Here is a 19,251-nt window from a genome sequence, read left to right on the forward strand (position 1 = left end):
ACCTCTGAAGAACACATCAAGAAAAGGCAATTAATGCATCATTTGTATCATTCCAGAAAAAGTAAACAGTCCGATTTTCCTATCGTATCCGTTTATCATAACCATACGAACGTCCTCGTGTCATGTTCTTTATATGTCAATATGAAGAAAAACGACGTGTCGATGACGACTTACCGAATGTTATCATATATAATCTAATGAAAAAAATGAATCAGAAACTTTTGTAATTTATTTTATTGGCATTTTTATATGGATATTTCTCAAACGATTCACACTAGCAAATCGAACCGAAACTCCTTAATATCGGGGAGAGAAACAATCCCAGATAATAACAAGAAAACGTAAGGACAGGACCCAGCAGCTCAGCCAGGCATTACAGCAGCTGTAAATTTTAAAAAGGAAAAATAATCAATACCCTATTGTTCGATGTACCATTACTGGCACGCGTTGCTGGAGATGCATGGTACATTAAATCGAACCAATCTTCAGGAGTGTATATCCCGCATTCTGGTTGTAAACCTCACTCAAATACCAAGAGGGGAACCTAAATTCTTTTCACTGTTAAAATAAAGAAGAGAAGTAAACAAATTCAAACCCCAAACCTTGTAGAAAATCGCTTGAAACTGCTCACTCTGAATGTGTATTCAGTATTTTTCAAATCATTAACCGTCGTTAGTCCCAAAAGATCAATCTCCGTGTATGCCAACATAGTAACGAGTCAGTTGTATCGAATTCACAAATTCTTCACATGTTTGTGCATATTCTTTCGGCCTACATTATAGTATCTGATATCCAAATAACGGACCTCCTAGGCAGCAACTCCTGAAGAAGAAACAATGAAATAGATGAATTAACAAATATTCAGAAGCTTTTCGTAAAGACCACTTAATGAACTAAAGAGTATTACCTCTACTGGACTGTCTACTTCCAGCACTGTAATTTCCAACATAATCCTCAGAGGTTCTTGCAGTATCATCTGCAGATGTATTGCCGAGCTCATAACCAAATGAGCTAGAACCATCCAAGTCAGGTGCTGCAAACTTCCAAGTTGAGTCACCATAGACCGGACCACTGCGGTAAAGATCCCCATAGGAACCTTCAATATTACCAGTTGGTCCAGCAAATGATGATGTTGGAGCTACAACAGTGCCGATATTTCTTCTGTATCCACCCCCTCCCAAACCATAGTTGTCATCGGCACTCCCAACGGTATAGCCAGAAGCATTTCCTCCACTTCGAGAAGGAAGAGAAGGGATCCAATTTTCCCCACTATTTCCTAAAGAACTGAAGCTACCATTTCCAGACCCCAAGTAACTAGCAGGGGTGGAAGCATTTGTGGCATTACTAAGGCCTACATTACCCCAGACATTCCTAGTAGTGGGGCTCAAAACAGGATCATTTCTTCCACTTCCGACACCATAGCCAATAGGAGTGTTATACCTGTTTGAATTCCCACCAAAATAGGGACTAATTATCCGCCCGTATCCAAGACTGTTGCCAAAGTTGGAATTCCCACCATAGTTTGGGCTCATTCCCGGTTCTATATTCATACCTATTCCATATCCAGTGGCACTAAATGGAGGAAACCCACTTCGCCCACCAGCGATAGGACTAAACCTACCATCAATCCGAACCCCAATGCCTCCAACCGGACTTAGATTATATGCTTGCGCGCATAACTATTGAGGAAGCTGGAAGCCCTATTCAAACCATAATTATATCCGATTGTAAGGTTGCGGTTGGTGGCTCCTGGAGATAGTTCTTTAGGCACTGCTCTCTTGACCTCAACCAATTTCCCGTTAAGTTCATGAAATGTTTTATGCAGGACTTTGTCTACCGATTCTTCTGAATCATAGGTGATGAAGCCGAACCCTCTCGGCCTTTGTGTGTTATGATCATACATCACCACAACATCAATAATTTTACCAAACTGATCAAAGTAATTCTTAAAGTCAACCTCAGTTACAGTAGATGCCAAACCTCCAACAAAAATCTTTTTTGTTCGTCCAAGACCAGTAGGTACAGTGATGCCAACCATGTTCCTGTTTAGAAGGAGTTGGTCGTCCCTAGGAACAGCCTTCTTTGCCTCAACCTGAAAATTGAGCAGTCAACAACTTGAATCGACCAATTGCAACTCGAATTCTGTCTCAAACAATTAAATCAAAGCCACAAAAACAGTTCAAAGTAGACAATTTGGTGGATTTAACTCGCTGTGATTATCACAAATATCGAATTAATCAAGGAAAAATAACATCCCAATACCAATTAAATCTGTAATACATGAAAGATAAATATAATCAAGGCTCTCACCGTGCGACCATCAATCATATGCTTATCCAAAATTACCCTCCCGGCAACAGCAGGATCGGCAAAGACAACAAAACCAAAGCCACGAGCACGGCCTGTGACACGGTCTCTCATGATCATTGCCTCCACCACTTCACCATACTTTCCGAAATACTCCTTCAGACGTTCCTCATTGGTGTCCCAGGATATCCCACCAATGAAGAGTTTACCAAGATCTGATTCCATCTTATCTACAATCACCATCATCGACCACCAATTTCAATCTCAAAAGCACAACTTGTAATTTTTTTTCAGAATAATGCTTTCCACAACTGGATTAAAAGATTAAATTTTCAAATTCAATCAGAATTCTAGCACCAATTCCATAAAAGAAACTCTTACGCATCTTAAAAAGACAATCCTCAATTATACAGCAATCAGCAGCAGCTGAAAGGATCCATCTTTATGCAGAAAAACAAACCAAAACAGATAAAAATACGAACAATAACTACAATCAAACACGAAAATTAAAATAAAATGCATACCTTTTGTTATGAATTACAGGTAGAATCTACTACCAACGACAAAGTGGATAGCTGTCAAATCCAATCTTGGACCATATCAAAAACTTATGCAGTAATCAGAAAAAAACCCAGAATTCCTGCCAATCATAACCATTTAAAATTGAGATTGAATTATGAGATCAAGACAAAGGACCAAAGATCAGGAAACAGAGAAAAACAGAGACGAAGCAAAAGAACAAACTTTACCATTTTGGAAATGGCCCAGATTAGAAAATGGGAATACAATTAAGATCTGAGATGAGAAATGATGACAATGGAAACAGAAGAAGAGGTTTTTCTGTTCATTTTTTTTAATCCGTTTTCTCTCTTATCCTCTCCCCTCTCTGTTTCTTTTGTATCTTTCTTTGGTTATTCCACTCCTCTTAATTAAATCAAAAGCGATGGAATTTGAGGGGAAAAAGAGGAGAGAGAATATATGCTTAGAGAGGCAGAGAAATTGGGATTGGCAATCCTCTGGGCTAATAATATTTTGGAGGAGATGGTGAGTTTTTTAATGGAAAATTTAAACTTTTATTTTGAATTTTACTATATTTTTAATCTGATTTTAATTTTAGTCTCACTAATTGGTTGAGATTTAAGATTCAACCTGTAGTATGAACTAAACAATTTTAATGGTTAAACGATAACTCTAATCTCTAGATGTTTTGAGTTTAAACGTGATGTTTATAAGGGTATTTAAGTATTAATTGTTAAATAGGTAAGAGTTTTCCGAATAAATATTACGTTGTAATCAACCTCTATCTCAATTTGATATAATTTAATTTGGTTGATAAATATTATTAATTAATATTACTAAAATTTATATAGAAGATTCATTAATTAGTTTAGTGGTTAAGTATCCATATTATCTCATGTTGTCTGATTCAAATTTTGATATTTACCGAATGTAATAATTCTTTATTTAAAAGAAATAATAGATCCATATATCAATTTGAATCTATAGAAGTAGATGCCAAATTTATTTCAAATTAAAACAAAAAGATTAAATCTTGAATATCAACATAATGGAGGGACTAAAACCAAAATAAGACCTTAATGCATATGATATAACTATTCCTTACTTGGATTGCATGTTAGAACCAACTTTTGCATATTTAATCATGAAACAGACTTTTGGACCACTTTATTTAGACCTTAAATTTGCATTATAATATATATATATAGAGAGAGAGAGAGAGAGAGAGAGAGAGGTTGGTTCAAGTTTTAGGCATGCTGTTGTTGTCTTAAGTTGATGTTACAATGAAGGTTAGGATACAGATTAAGCCTAGCTGGCTCACACACACATTAATTAATAATTTGTTTATTATTTTTCCATTTGGATCACACATCATCAATTCATTACAGTTCGATGGCAATCATCATGTCTTGTTGTCTGGATTTTAGGGTTTTTGAAGTAGTTTTGTAAGATTGATGGAACAAATTTATTGCAGTTAGATGGTATGAATTTAATTTCGGTGTAAACAGAAAGCAAGGTCCAATGCTTAAATATAGTTTATTGGAAAAAGAGATTGGTTTTACACTGAAATTAATGTTTTGGGGATATTCAATGATTTGGTCTGCATTCTTTAAATATGAACAACCAAACCAACAAAACAAATTTACAAACGAGACAAAATAGATCGTATACTATTTAAACTCGATTCGATTAAAGTTTAATCAACAATGAATTCAATTTAAATTCGAATTCGACTTGGGTTTTTAATGAATCAAAGTGAGTTATTCGATACCCAACTCGAAAAACTCACAATCAATTAAAAAATGATATATTAATTTTTTGTACGGAATGGACAAATAAAATTTAATGATAGACACAATCAATAAAATAAATAATTGATCAAAGAAAACTTAAATTTTATGATGGACATGTGCCCACCGTGAGCAAAACATACATGCACAACTCGAGTTCAAATTTTATTGAAAAATGTAATACAGATTTTCATATACTTAAGATTTAAATTCAAACTCGAGTTCAAACTTTAGCTTAAGTCGAATTCGAGCTTCAAATTGAAAAACTTTCGTTGAGTTGAGTTTGATAATTTTAAACTTATAAACTTTCAAATCGAGTCAAACTCATCTTTAAACTTTTCAAATTGAGTCGAATTCGACTCAACTAGTGTACAACCCTGGCGGTAATTTAACAGTTTAGCCGACTAAAATATATCATTAACATTTAATTATACAAGGAGTTCCTTCTAATTGTGTGAATACCGAACAGGAAAATTAAAGATTCTACGGATACTGTAATAAACAGCTATCTGTAGGTTGGCATATCCATGCACAAGAAGCAACTATAGCTCGATTCATCCAGCCCAGATAAAGAACTCCATCTCTTTCTTCAAGTGTATACTTATCACGGTAACCTTGAAGCAGGGTCTTGATGGTGGAATTGACGAACGAGCTCAACGGAAGAGGTTTAAAGCCTGCCATGATAAACCTTGATCTCCATTTACCCAAAAGTTCGTGTCGTTCTACTCTCTCAGGCCCTTCGCATGCTATGATGTTGACGATCTCCCGTGCAAGACAGTGTTGTTCAACGCTGATCCGTTCCTTGTGATCCCTTGGTAGACTAACATCGATAGATTCAAAGACGGCTAAGTAGTGGTTCATTGTCTCTAGAAAGCGGGGAACGAATGGGGCAGTATTCGTGTTTGCTTCTTGCTCGACGAGTGTTACCACCTTTGGAGACAAACTCTTTGCCAACCTTAACAGTCTGTCTCGATGGTTCTGAGTGCCCACACTTTCGTCTGGCATGTGATGCAGCATCATGGCAAAGTTTACAGCAATGGCTTCACCGGGTCGAATTCTGAGGTCATCAAGTTGAACCTCAGTACCGGAAATAGCAGCGGCTTGGAACTCAAAAGGAACCTTACATGACTCCGCGAGCTTGCGTAGTCTTTGTCCCACTATTTCAAGTCCTCCTCCCCTGGCATAAGAAGATGTAGAATCATCTATGCCTGTAATACGTATGCTTGGAGGTCCACCTGGTCTAGCAGCAAGAGCATGGATTAAGGTAAGCCATTGGCTTCCTTGTGCAATCTGGAAATCAATTATATGGATTCTACTTTCATCTTTCATGGCTTCAGCAATTGCACCGTTTGCCGACATATAGCCGAACTTGAAATACGGGCAGATCTCATAGAGTATGTGCATATATGAAAGCAGTTCAGCACTGGCAGCCTCTTTGCATCTTAAGGCTTTGTAGATAGAACTTCCTGAAGAGGCCAACCTCGCAACAAGCCCTTCCAACATGTAGGCTCCTAATCGTTGCTTCGGTTCACCCAAAACCGACACCATTTGACGCAATTGTGTCATCAAGCAGTCGGTCATATACATATCTTTATTTTCTATGGCTTTAGCACAAGCACATAGAAGTTCTCTCAAGTCCCCTCGGGCAATCATCTCCATCATGTACTTCCACCTCTCTGATTCAATCGAGACTCCAGTCGATCTGCTGGACCCCGTGATAGTGTGAATATCGAAAATTTCCGAATCAGTGCCTAGCATTGCAGTTTCCAATTGTCTTATCATGTGGCTCAAGTCATGTTCATGGTCTGTCACACAAGAATCACTTACCGGTGAACCGCATGTATCGTCCGGGGAATGATTTCTGCCCATCGGGTAAGATTGGTTCGACTGTGAAACTGAACTACCATTTGGTGAGAAACTGGCAGTACAAGAAGAATTCTGCATGCCAGATGACGTATCAAGGGTGCAGTATCGTTCCAATTTGGGAGGCCGACAATAGGACTTCATCTCTTGCACTGTAATTTTTCGATTCTGAGACGTTTGCATCGGAGAAACTTCTTCAATTCACTGCAACCAATTGTCCGACAACAATAGAAAGAAACACTGGAAAACTTTTCTGATGAACAAAGAGATTGCTTTAATGGCAGCCAAGGCACTTCACTTTGGCATCCAACACCTAACAAATTCAACGCAGAAGATCTCATGAATTAAAGGGTAAAAAGCTAGAATTCACCTTCAAATCAAAGCCTATATAAATAAGACAGTCTATTCATTGAAAAGACGAAATCATAATAGATACATGCGCCAATGCTTGACTTATATGCTTATAAATATAAAGTAATTTTTTTGCAGATTTTCAACCATATATCTATATTAATAATTATATTTGAAAAGGGGGGAAAAACTAAAAGTTCTCTGAGAAATTATAACAAGCATCTTAGATGCAATAAAAGATATGGAAGCAGATATTCATCATATATAATCAAACTGTAAGATTCATATATCAATGAGCACAGAGATACCTCTATACAAGATTAGAAGATAGTTCAAAATCTTTCTTAGCCATTAAACAACTCATTCACACTAACATAGCTGCTTGAACCGAGACATCTAAAAAGAACAACAGCCCTTTTACCACTGAGATCGTAGTTCAATAGATTCAGAAACTTTAAATTTAAACCAGCTGAAAAGCTACTTCATCATCATTTAACTCATTTCAGGCCATAAATAACCCATGTTCATCATATAGAAGCAAAATAAAAAAATACCAAGAAGAAAGCGGCAAACCCATTTCAAAAACAAAATCACACACACAAAAGGAGTTTTAAGTCTTCAACAAATCAACGATTATAACAAAAAACTGCTAAAATTTCAATACAAATTATACAGTTAAGCTTCTTTTTTTCTACCATACCTTATTGGGTTCGCCTTTGAAGCTGATTTTTTGGGTGTTCGTCACTCGGTTTAACTTTTCAAATAAGAAAGATCAAAGCAGAACCCAAAACGTAAACGGCCATGCCCGACATGTCGTAATGTGTATCAACCTCCACTTTATAACGAAGATCCATTAACAATCGACCTTCTTAATTGTGAATATTACGTAACTGCCACTCTCACAATGACAGTTAATACGATCATCCTTACGTAAGGGATTATCGCATCAACCAAATTTGACTGTCACCCAAGAGTCAAAATATTACTAAAAATAATTGAATCTAGCCCCTATAAAATAAAAAATTTAACATTTAACCACTAAATTAAATTATACAATTACTAATTTTATGGGATAAAAATAAAATGCTTTATGTTTAAAATGTTTTGGGGTCAACCAAAAAAATTTATTCAAGTATCAAAATATAATGAAATACATCCTCTTGAAAAAAATATTATTTAATCTTAATAACAATTTAAAATTTGCAAAACATTAAACCGAGATTTTACTGATTATAATATAATAAATTAAAATGACAAATTTAAAATATTGTTTTCACCTATAAATTATATAAAAGCTTGTGTATTTTTAAAGGATTAAATTCCTTTTTTAGGACGAAAGAAAGTCAACACCAAACTTATTTTATTATTCATCTTTTAGTCCTTATCTCTTTGATAATAGGTGAGTTAAGCAGTATACTATTTTTAAAAATTAAGAAATATACTTTTTTTAATAGTTTAGATTGATTATAAAGTAATATCTCTTCAGAATTTTTTTAACCATTGATAATGTACATACACTTTGCAGACACAATTACTCGAACTCATTATATCTTGGAATAACAACACTCTCTTTAATCATTGAGATCATTTAACTGATCTAATCCTAATCTTATCTAAAGGGAAATGGAGACTTCAGGGGAAGAAAAGGAAGTGCTTCGGATGGGTCTAAAATTCATGACCTAAAGAATTATGAAAAAATAAAGATGAATAATTTGATTAACCGATCGAATATAATTGCTTTTATTTCACCCAATTTGAATATATTGTATTAGGCTGAATCCTTCGAATAATAGTCAAATGATATACCTTTTCATGGAATAATTGTAACCCCATTTGTACCATGGATTGTACGGTTGGAAAAGGTCTAAAATTTGGGGCTAATCTCACCACCATATCAAATAATCAATACTATATTGGTTTATTTCTTCGATCTATGTGGTGGGTTTTCTTTAATCAATAACTTATTTAAATTATATGAAGAAATTAATAGAAAAACGGGGGTTTTTTCTATCATAAGTAAACCGTACATGATTACACCCATTATTAAATACCTCATGGGGGCATGATTTTAAAGGGTTAGAAAAAATAATTCTAGAAGTTGTTGCTTTTTATATGCAAGATAAGAGAAGAGAAGTGTGACATGCTTAAAAATTTCCTACAATTGTGTCCACCTTTTCTTCTTTTTCTTGATATGAGTACTCTTTAGAGTTTGAAATGTTAAACGATAATAGATTTTGACAACAAAGTTTGAGGGGAGTTATTTCAAATTTCTAAAACTTCTGAGGGGTTTAATTTAAAATTTTCAAAAAAGTAAGGGTATAACTAATATTTTTAAAAATTCTGAGACCTGACGAAAACATTTAAAAATTTTAGGAGGAGATTTAATTAAAAATGTTAGAAAAACAAAACATAATTTTTTATAAAAAATTGAAAGAATGAAATTGAAATTTTTAAAAGATTAAATATTAATTTGTTAATATTTGGGAGACAAGCCACCAAGTGTCCAAGTGTAACTTTGAAATAGCTTTTGATCCGGTCAAGTGTCAACAACCCACCAGTTGTTCTAGTGAGACGAGTTATTAGATTTTTTTTAAATAATGTTAAGAGTTTGAATCTTGAGGTTCGTGAATTAAATAAACCGGATTGAAAAAGCTAGCCTATATAATGGACTCTACAAAATCTAATATGAATTAGTCGATCGATGGATCATATATTAATATTAATTAAAAAAAGTTTTTACCCATGGTTATTGCCGACCTCTTTTAAGAAAGTTTGCCTTAATTTGTAGTGTTTATTTTCAATAATAAAGAAAAAAAAAGTTTTTTAGGAATATATAAGAAAGAGATTGAAATTTGTCCAATATTTCCTCCCAAAAGTCCAAATTAATTGCGTAATATTATATGGTTTTCAATGCCTCGACCACCATGTCACATTGATGCCAACGTAGGATTTATGAATTGTTATAATGCCTGACGAGAGGCATAGTTTTAGTGAATTCCAGATTTTTATTATCCCAAATATTTTTATAAAATTCACTTAAAAATTTTACAAAATAAAATTAAAATTATACAATCAGCACAATATCACACATTTATAAAATTCGAGTATTCCATATTTATTGAAACTATATAGTATATGATGCCATTTTCTTAAGGTAATAATATCACATTTCAATTATGGAAAGTCAAAAGCTTTCTGCGTTGTCTACGTGTAGACAAAGAGGCAGAACAACGTCATCAAATTAGATACCACATGTCCCATTGATTTTCAAAGGACATCATTTCCAAGACTTTCTTTTGTAGCAAATAGCAATTAAAACAAAGTTCAAAGTCAAGTATTTGAGTATATCAGGAAGTTGACTATTTAATGTTAATGTCCATTTCTTACAAGCGTAGAAAATGTTATTCCTTTTCTTAATTGGAAGGTAGCTTCATGCTAATTATTTAATTATGATCATTTTTATAATAAGACTTCCCTATCATCTTTTCCCTCCCATTGTTATCACGATAAAAGCAAGGTGGCCAATACTTCACCCTTCAATATATATATATATATATATATATATATATATATTATATAGATTTAGGGATGTGCACGAGACCCGAAACCGACGGGTTCTTACCCGATCTGACCAAATCGGGTCAGGATTTTTTTTAAAAAAAATTAGGTTTGGGTCGGATTCGGGTTTATGGTAAAAAATATCCAATCCGACCCGACCCGAAAAAATAATGTTACCTTATATATTTAGGACTAATTACAATAATATCCATCTATATATTTTTTTCAATTAAATCACCGTTTTTATTGAATAAAAATAATATTTTATTATTATTTTGAGTCGGGTCAGATCGGGTACAAATTTTATCTTAAAATGTCGAGTTAAGTGGAAGGTATATATTTTTCGGGTCGGGTGAATAACGTAAAATTTTTAGGTCCGGTCGGATTGACCGAATCCCGATCTATGCTCATCCCTATATATATTACTAATATGGATACATTTTGACGATGGTACGCTTAGTTGTGACATTTTAAGAAAAAATAAATTTTAAAATATTATATATTTATCTATTACTAATATGGATACAAATTGACATTGGTACGTTTAGTTGTATCATTTTAAGAAAAATTAAATTTTAAAATATTATATATTTATACACAATTAAATTATATGTGTATATATTGATAATATTAATTAGGATTAATGATTATATTTTATTTTTTAATATATATATATATATGATTAAAATAAATAACATTAAAATTTAGTTTAAAATATCAAAAACATTTGTACCAACTAATGTTAAGGGAGAGTAAACAGTTAAAATTTTAACTGATTGGTTGGGTTGATTTTTTATTTCTTTTAAAATCAGTCAGAATCTATAAAAATAAAAAAAGTATTTTTTTGGATTAAATCAAAATGATTAATTTGTGTAAGACCAAATTAAATTAATCGAACTAAAATAACTTCAATTGGTTCAATTAATTATTCGGTTAATTTTGAAATTTTGGTAATTTAAACTAATAATTATGTAATGCATATTTAATTTAGAATAATATATCCTTGTTTGCACTCGTACCCGTCTAGACTTGCAACATGATCTAAACTTGAGCCTTTATTTTGTTACCAACTCACTAATATCTAGAAATGGAGATGAGTCGCGTTGGATCAGGTTTCCAGTTAACCAAATACGACTAAAAAAATAAACAATATTCACTTAAAATATGAATAGACTTGAATTTAAAGTGATTTTATCCGATCTAAAATCCTACTCACTTTTTGAGATAAAATATAAATCTAAATCCAACCCAAAAATAAATATATTTATAAAAAATATTAATTTTATTCGATAAAATATGAATATAATTAAAAAATAATATAAAGAAAGATATTATTGGAATTATCTCTAAATAGATAAAGTATAATTACATTATTTTCTTAACTCAAGTCAGATTTTTCATCATAAATTTGGACATGATTTGATCAGAACTTATCTTTTAAAAACTTAATCCAACCCAAATCTAAATTATAGAGTGAGAAAATAAGAGAAAATTAGAAGAAATTGATGAATAAAAAAAGAAGATAAAAATACAAGGGGTTTTTGGGTTTAGTCGGTGGAGTGAAATTTAATTTTATATAAATTAATTTTTACATAAAGTAATTTTTAAATTTTTATTTTTCGTTTTATTTTTTGTGAGATCAATTTTTTTATGGAACAATTGACTTCATAATCTTAGATGTGATAATATTTGAGTTTAACTCTCTTCAAAGTTTAAAGATTTTAAGTAAAAATAATAGTAAAAATATATTCTTATCCTCCTAAATGATAAAAAAACTACTTTGATCCTTTAAAAAAAAAGTGTTGTATAAAACACATTATATATAAAATTTAAAAAACTTAAAAAAAAATGGTAAAAATATTTAAAAATCCAAAAAAATAAAATTAAAAAAACATTCTCTTTTATTTAAACAGCAGGGAACAAAAGCCTAACACTCCCAGCACAGTGATCTCCTAATCGATGTTGGCACTGTTGTTCATTCTGTGAGGATTGTAAACATGTTTGAAACTTTCTAAACACCTACACTGCATCCTCTTCTAAACATGTCATACCTCTCTTTTTCCTGTCATCAACATTTTAAAAAAAGTGTAGAACCATCACTTTTATGTTCTTTTGCCGTGCCGATTCTTGTAAACCGATGGGAAACCCAAGAAAACTGGTTTGCTCATGTATAAATTTGCAGGTGTTATCTTTCAAACTGGCATTCTGACTACCACTACCATGTGTTTCACTCGGCCTAAATGGCTGCCGAAACGCCGCTGCTTTCTATGGTGGGTGCAAAAGGGCTGTCCGGCAGATTATATCCTTCGCTGCAGTTTCGAAACAGCCGTTACACATGAAGCCCGTAATTGAGAATTACAGTACCTCCAAGGGAGACTTTAAGAAACGTAATTTAAGATAAAAATAATAGGGGTTTTTGGGTTTAGTAGGTGGAGTGAAATTTAATTTTATATAAATTAATTTTTACATAAAGTAATTTTTAAATTTTTATTTTTCGTTTTATTTTTTGTGAGATCAATTTTTTTATGGAACAATTGACTTCATAATCTTAGATGTGATAATATTTGAGTTCAACTCTCTTCAAAGTTTAAAGATTTTAAGTAAAAATAATAGTAAAAATATATTCTTGTCCTCCTAAATGATAAAAAAAAAACTACTTTGATCCTTTTTTAAAAAAAAGTATTGTATAAAACACATTATATATAAAATTTAAAAAACTTAAAAAAATTGGTAAAAATATTTAAAAATCCAAAAAATAAAATTAAAAAAGCATTCTCGTTTATTTAAACAGCAGAGAACAAAAGCCTAACACTCCCAGCACAGTGATCTCCTAATCGATGTTGGCACTGTTGTTCATTCTGTGAGGATTGTAAACATGTTTGAAACTTTCTAAACACCTACACTGCATCCTCTTCTAAACATGTCATACCTCTCTTTTTCCTGTCATCAACATTTTAAAAAAAGTGTAGAACCATCACTTTTATGTTCTTTTGCCGTGCCGATTCTTGTAAACCGATGGGAAACCCAAGAAAACTGGTTTGCTCATGTATAAATTTGCAGGTGTTATCTTTCAAACTGGCATTCTAACTACCACTACCATGTGTTTCACTCGGCCTAAATGGCTGCCGAAACGCCGCTGCTTTCTATGGTGGGTGCAAAAGGGCTGTCCGGCAGATTATATCCTTCGCTGCAGTTTCGAAACAGCCGTTACCACATGAAGCCCGTAATTGAGAATTACAGGTACCTCCAAGGGAGACTTTAAGAAACGTAATTTTCATACCTCTCTTGGTCATTGTTGTTAGTCTCTAAATGTTTGGTTTTTACATCAGATGCAGTGCTGGTATTGAGGGCTTCCAAGAGATAATTGAACTCCGCCAATGGGAAATCGAGTTGTTCTGCTCAGTAGAAAAGAAAAAGTGTTGGAAGGGAGCAGATAATGAAGGTGACATTAACTAATATGCTCGAAGTAGTCAAGTTCGATACCTTCCGACACTTTTAACTCATCCATGAAGTAACCAAAGGACTGATGGGCCAGAGGCTTTTGTGCCGAATGCATCTCCGAAGGACGTCTTCTCTGAAGTTGAAAGATTTGGTCTTGATCTTCGATAAGCTGCTCACGGAACAACCTAGACGTTGCATATCCTCTTGAAACTGAGAAAACCATACATCAGCATGCCAGATCAGAATGATGGCTGAAGCTGGCCTAGTGCTTACTGTTTATGTGGCTATGGACTGTAATTTGGATAAACAATGCGTTTGGTTCACGGAATGTAAGATTACCGGTGGGAATAAAAGATTACCAGGGAATATGATTACTGGGAATGTTATATTTTGTGTTTGGTTGGTTTAGCAGGAATGTAAGATTATCGTGTTTGGTTAAAAGAATAAAAGATTATTCGAATGTGTATTTGACCAAATTGTCCTTATTATATATTTGTATAATATTACAAGTTGTAAAATATTTATATATTTTCTTTAAAAAATTAAATTCATAATATTTATATTTTTTTTTACAAAATTAAAAATATAAAAAAGGTTTAATGAAAGGATAAAATTTTATTTTAACCCCTGAACTTCATATAAAATTTTAATTATAGACTTTTTTGTAAATCTAAAATAATTTAAGGATAAATTTATAATTTAACCTTCGTATAATTTTTATTATTCCATGACAGAAGAATGATATTTTTGAAAAAAAAATAAAATTTTAAGGGCATTTTAGTCCAAAACACCGGTAATGTTACAATACCTAAGGGAATGGAGGTAATGACATTCCCGGTAATATATCCCAAAAAATCCACTATTGGTAATAAAACAATACCGGGAATGACATTCCCGGCCAAACCAAACGGGGAAATGTGGATTCTATTCCCGGGGAATCCCACGTTCCCCCATCCAAACGCCCCCTAAAACAAAACCACTTACTTGAGTGAAGCTCAGGTTGCTCGTCCATGTAATGTGGAGAATAATACATCGGAGACTCGATTCGTTCCTGGTACTTCCTACAAGAAAATGAAATGCAGCTGTATGATTAATGTAGGAGAGATCAATGCCATGACAAAACTGTGGCTGCTGTGTGAGAACGATACCGATAAAGTTTGAAAAAGGAGAAATGGCTACTGCATTATACATTTCGATTCATGTAATTGGTATAGAACTCACAATTCCCAGTTTCAAAAATGCAGAATGGAAATAAAAAACAGTTACATTTACCTGTCAGCCTGCTTTGATTTCTCCCTGTAAGGTTTTACGAGAACACGAGCTCCGAAGACATAATGTGGATTTCCTTTAGCCAAAATCATCTTCACAGTATCTGCGCTGACAAAGGTTACGAACCCGAACATTCGTTTCTGTTGGCAGGGGATCCGAACATCTTCGACTTGTCCGTAATTGCTGCTATCAGACATGAGTAAAAAACCTTTGGGACAGTGAACATATATAAATGTAACTCAAATAAGCCTGCAAAAGGCTTAAAAATTCATGTAACCTGAAATAGGTGGAGATATCATCTTCACTAAATGTGCTCTCGGCCAGGAATGTAAGATATATCTGCCTCGATTCATTGAGGATCGGACCTGGATCGTTTTGATCATTTCGATTTTCCATATGCTTCAGAGCATCTTCAGCCAAAATGACAGCATGTTGTCCATGAGGCCTGTCAATCAACCACATAAGAGTTCATCAGTCGATGTTCCGCTGCGAATGTAGAACATCGTAATTCATAAACCGTACCTGTCTATTACTCGAATAGCATTTTTCAATCGAGCGAGAAGCTTTGTCAAACTATAGCTTGCTTTTCCATGTCTCTGGCTCTCTGTGAGATAACCATCTGCCTGCAGAACTTTACCGTATTTCTCGTAATATAACAATGGTAGAGACGCAATCGAAACCGGTTCCCCTTTCTTCGTTTTCAGGATATCAACTAATTCGATCTCTAATTTCTCGAGTGACATAATATTATCTTCACAACTAGCAGCAGCATCCAACTGGCCATACGTTTGAGGGAAGTTTTCCGAGACTTGGCCGTGAAGGTGCCTGCAATTACTTCCATACTTGCAGTAGCCTTTGTTAAAATAATGGCAGGTCTTAACTGGAAAATCGAGCACGTTTTGATGTCGACGTAGTCCCGGTCTTACTCCAACATTACAGTAACAATAATCATGTGAAAATCCATTATCACTTCTTAAGTTCAAAGATCCCATCTGATCCTCCAAGCTCAAGAACTGTGTACCGGACGGGACTGGCGGTGAGAAAGCAGTGAACTGCGAGACTAATTCCGAACCGGGGACCGAGTTCATCGTCGGGGATATCGGAGGCGATCCGGATTTAAGAGGCAACTGTTGGAGTTCAACTTTGATTCTATGGATTACTTCCTGGATAACAACATCAGGACAAATTGCCAGTTGAGCAATTTCCTGTGCACCATGGTCTTGCAATAGGATGTATCCTATGACTTTCAACGCATTTTCTGGTTCAATTTTCTTTATTTTATTGTATACAATCTGTGTATAGCCCGAAAACTCCATCCTGCATTTACCCTTTTTTTTAAACTTAATCACTGCAGATAAAAATGCAAAAAAAAAAAAAGTAAAAGAAAAGGAAAATTGAAGCTGCAGTTCTTCTTCTTCTTCTTCTCACATGATTAAGTCTCTTTATATCTCACTTCCATGAAAGTGAAGAACTTTCATGTGATTTCTTCAACTGTATGAATCAAAATACATCAATGAGTTTTTGATAGATTTTTAAAAGAAAAACAAAACTCACTCGCCTGCTGTTGCTCAATTTATATACAGAAAAATTCACCTTTTTATAAATATTTTAAATCATCAATGATTTTATTTTTAATTTAAAAAAAAGAATATAAATCTTCAAAGCTTAGATTTTTTAAAATTGAGTTGGAGAGAATTAAGCCAATAAAATTTCTTGATTTTCCATTTTGGTTGACTATTTAAATTACATACCTGACCCTTTTTTTTATAAATACTACGATCAAAATCCCATTAATTAATTAATTTATTTATAGAAAAATGAGTTATCAAAATATTATTTTTTTAATAATATTCCAAAATGCTATATTTAAATCAATGGTCTAGATTTTTGAGGACCATGGAGAACACATGCACCTTAGTTATGTATGCAAATTAATGCAAGTTGCTTTATTAATTTAAATGCTACACAAGGTAATAAATAAAATCACCTAAATGTACTTTAAAAAGGTATAATAATTTTATTATACCCTCAAGAATCATGTCCTATTTAAAAACAAAAAGAAAAAGCATAATATGAAAATAATTTTTCCAAAATATAATTAAAATATATTTAAATTTAAATAATTTGATTGAAAATTATTTTTTAATAAATGTTAAAAATTGGTAGGGTATGATTCTCTACAAGATAACATTTATACACTTTAAAGCTCTTAATATTTTCTATATATATAATAAAATATTTTTTGGTTTATTTAATTTCTATTTTATAAAAAATATAGAAAATAATAAAGAAATAATTAAATGATTGATAGTGAGAGGATGAATTTGGTAATTAAAGAAGATGGTGAGAAAATTATATAGGAGAAATTAAAGGGGATTATTCATGAAAGTGGTGACCAATTCTACAGCTGGAAGTCAAAATAAGATTTTTTTAAGAATTATTTTAATTTTTTGGTAAATGATAAATATTTAATGTTTATTAATTAACAAGGAGATTAAAGATATGATTAGATAGAAGCGCGCTTTTCTGTTGGGATTATCAGAGTATTATTCGGATCTATTGGCTTATTTCTTCCGACTCTATTATAATTTACGTGTTTTTTTTTACCTTTACACACTGTATTTATTTAAAATATAATTTATTTAGGGATTAATATTCGATCAAGTTGAGTTAAAAAAATTTAATTAGTTGAATTGATAAGTCTTCTTTTAAGATTTAAACTTTATTTTTTAGTTGAGTCGAGTCGTATCAAGTTAAATTTTTTAGTTTTTATTCAAATTTAATTACAAATATTTATAATGTTATGGTGCAGATTGATCCAATTTAACAATTTTTTCTAACCATACAAGGTATATAATTTTTTTTTCACATTGCAATGTTAATTAATTTAATCTTATTTTTTTAAAAGAAAATATTTCGAAGAAAAAATATTGAAGAGAGAATAAAAGAATTAAGACAAAGTTTAACAAAATAATTATAGTTAAAATATTTCAAAAAAAATATTGAAGAGTTTATAAAAGAATTAAGGTGAAATTTAACAAAATAATTATAATAAAAAAGATAAATTGAGTAAAAAACAAAGATAATGGATTAATAGTAAAATGAGTAAATATGTTATTAAAAATAGGAATTGAAGTTACATGATAAATAAGTACGTGATTCAAATTCGGTAAGGATAAACTTAAGATGATGGATAAATTAGGGGTAAATAATTTTGAGTTAGTTGAGCTGATGAATCATATTTCATCATTAAAACTTTATTTAATTTTTGTTCAGTCGATTCTATCGCATGAGATTCACGTCAAATTTTTTTCGAAATGAATCGAGTTTTACTCACCCCTAAATCCACTTAAAATAATTATATTAAAGCATAATTAATAATTAAAAGATTTTCTTTTGTATTAGTACGAATATTTTACATGTTGTTTAGTTGGATAATACGGATAAAAGAAAAAGACAAAAATCTAATATATATAAATAAAATTTATTTTTATTTTAAATAGATTTTCGGGATAATTGAAGTTTTATAATAACCGTTTCCATTTTAATTACTAATTTATCTCTGTTTTTATCTTTATAAATATCCTACCCTAACTTATTATTTTACACACTCAAAATTATTTGTTTCTTTATAATTTATCTTTTTCTATTATATATTTGAAAAGAGGAATATCAAGCGAGTTTTACTTATTGTTTCGAATGTATAAAGTTTAGAAGACGATGAACTTTGGGTACAATATCCATTTCACAATTACATTAATTCACGAAATAACTTCTGAGGTAATGAGTTTTACGACGACACAACTATATTCTTCTTCTTCTATCACTATTATTTATGATAATCATTACTAATCGTATTAAATTGTTAAATGTTTTAGAATAAATTTTTGTGAGTGTTACACATTGATCTTTTAACTTCTTATTATAAGTTATTTTATAGGGAAAAATATACTTTGATTTATCACGAAAGAAATCTGCTATTATCAAAGGTTTAAGATATAATGTTTTGAATATTATTAAATCATATAAAGATGGATGCATAGTCTTAAAGAGATCCATCACTTCAAATAATATTAAAGTTGTATCTTATTCCATTTTAATTATGATTAATTAATATATATTTTTGAGTAGAATATTACGGATTGAGAGATAT

The 19,251-nt window shown here is 32.0% G+C and overlaps 2 protein-coding genes and 1 pseudogene across 4 annotated transcripts; all 3 read right to left on the reverse strand.

Moving 5' to 3' along the window:
- Positions 1-213: 213 nt before the first annotated feature.
- On the reverse strand, positions 214-3,304 carry LOC120219535 (annotated as a pseudogene).
- A 1,753-nt stretch (positions 3,305-5,057) lies between these two features.
- LOC120219534 (scarecrow-like transcription factor PAT1) lies at positions 5,058-6,793 on the reverse strand. 2 transcript variants are annotated; one of them, XM_039216354.1, is made up of 2 exons: positions 6,444-6,793; positions 5,058-6,318 (listed from the first exon to the last, which is right to left on the reverse strand). In XM_039216354.1, exons 1-2 carry the CDS (start codon positions 6,521-6,523, stop codon positions 5,100-5,102), a joined length of 1,299 nt encoding a protein of 432 aa, XP_039072285.1. In that variant the 5' UTR covers positions 6,524-6,793; the 3' UTR covers positions 5,058-5,099. The 2 variants fall into 2 exon arrangements, with proteins under 2 accessions (XP_039072285.1, XP_039072284.1); XM_039216353.1 differs by having other exon boundaries at positions 5,058-6,793.
- Positions 6,794-13,285: 6,492 nt separating this feature from the next.
- Positions 13,286-16,441, reverse strand: LOC120219533 (zinc finger CCCH domain-containing protein 18-like). Of its 2 annotated transcripts, none has more exons than XM_039216352.1 (7): positions 15,621-16,441; positions 15,376-15,543; positions 15,102-15,281; positions 14,814-14,890; positions 13,872-14,039; positions 13,669-13,783; positions 13,286-13,575 (listed from the first exon to the last, which is right to left on the reverse strand). In XM_039216352.1, the coding sequence occupies exons 1-7, from the start codon at positions 16,412-16,414 to the stop codon at positions 13,503-13,505; spliced, it is 1,575 nt and encodes a 524-aa protein (XP_039072283.1). In that variant the 5' UTR covers positions 16,415-16,441; the 3' UTR covers positions 13,286-13,502. The 2 variants fall into 2 exon arrangements, with proteins under 2 accessions (XP_039072283.1, XP_039072282.1); XM_039216351.1 differs by having other exon boundaries at positions 15,102-15,284.
- Between the last annotated feature and the right edge of the window lie 2,810 nt (positions 16,442-19,251).

Source organism: Hibiscus syriacus, unplaced genomic scaffold (genome assembly GCF_006381635.1).
Source record: "Hibiscus syriacus cultivar Baekdansim isolate YM2019G1 unplaced genomic scaffold, ASM638163v2 tig00110206_pilon, whole genome shotgun sequence".
In the NCBI taxonomy this organism is placed as follows: Eukaryota; Viridiplantae; Streptophyta; class Magnoliopsida; order Malvales; family Malvaceae; genus Hibiscus; species Hibiscus syriacus.

Coding starts and splice junctions, on each gene's coding strand:
- LOC120219534 (XM_039216353.1), bottom strand. CDS start 6,662: ATGCAAACGTCTCAGAATCGAAAAATTACAGTGCAAGAGATGAAGTCC.
- LOC120219533 (XM_039216351.1), bottom strand. CDS start 16,414: ATGGAGTTTTCGGGCTATACACAGATTGTATACAATAAAATAAAGAAA. Junction 15,285..15,375: donor GATATCTCCACCTATTTCAG/GTTACATGAATT, acceptor CATGTCTGATAG/CAGCAATTACGGACAAGTCG. Junction 14,891..15,101: donor AAATCAAAGCAGGCTGACAG/GTAAATGTAACT, acceptor ATTTTCTTGTAG/GAAGTACCAGGAACGAATCG.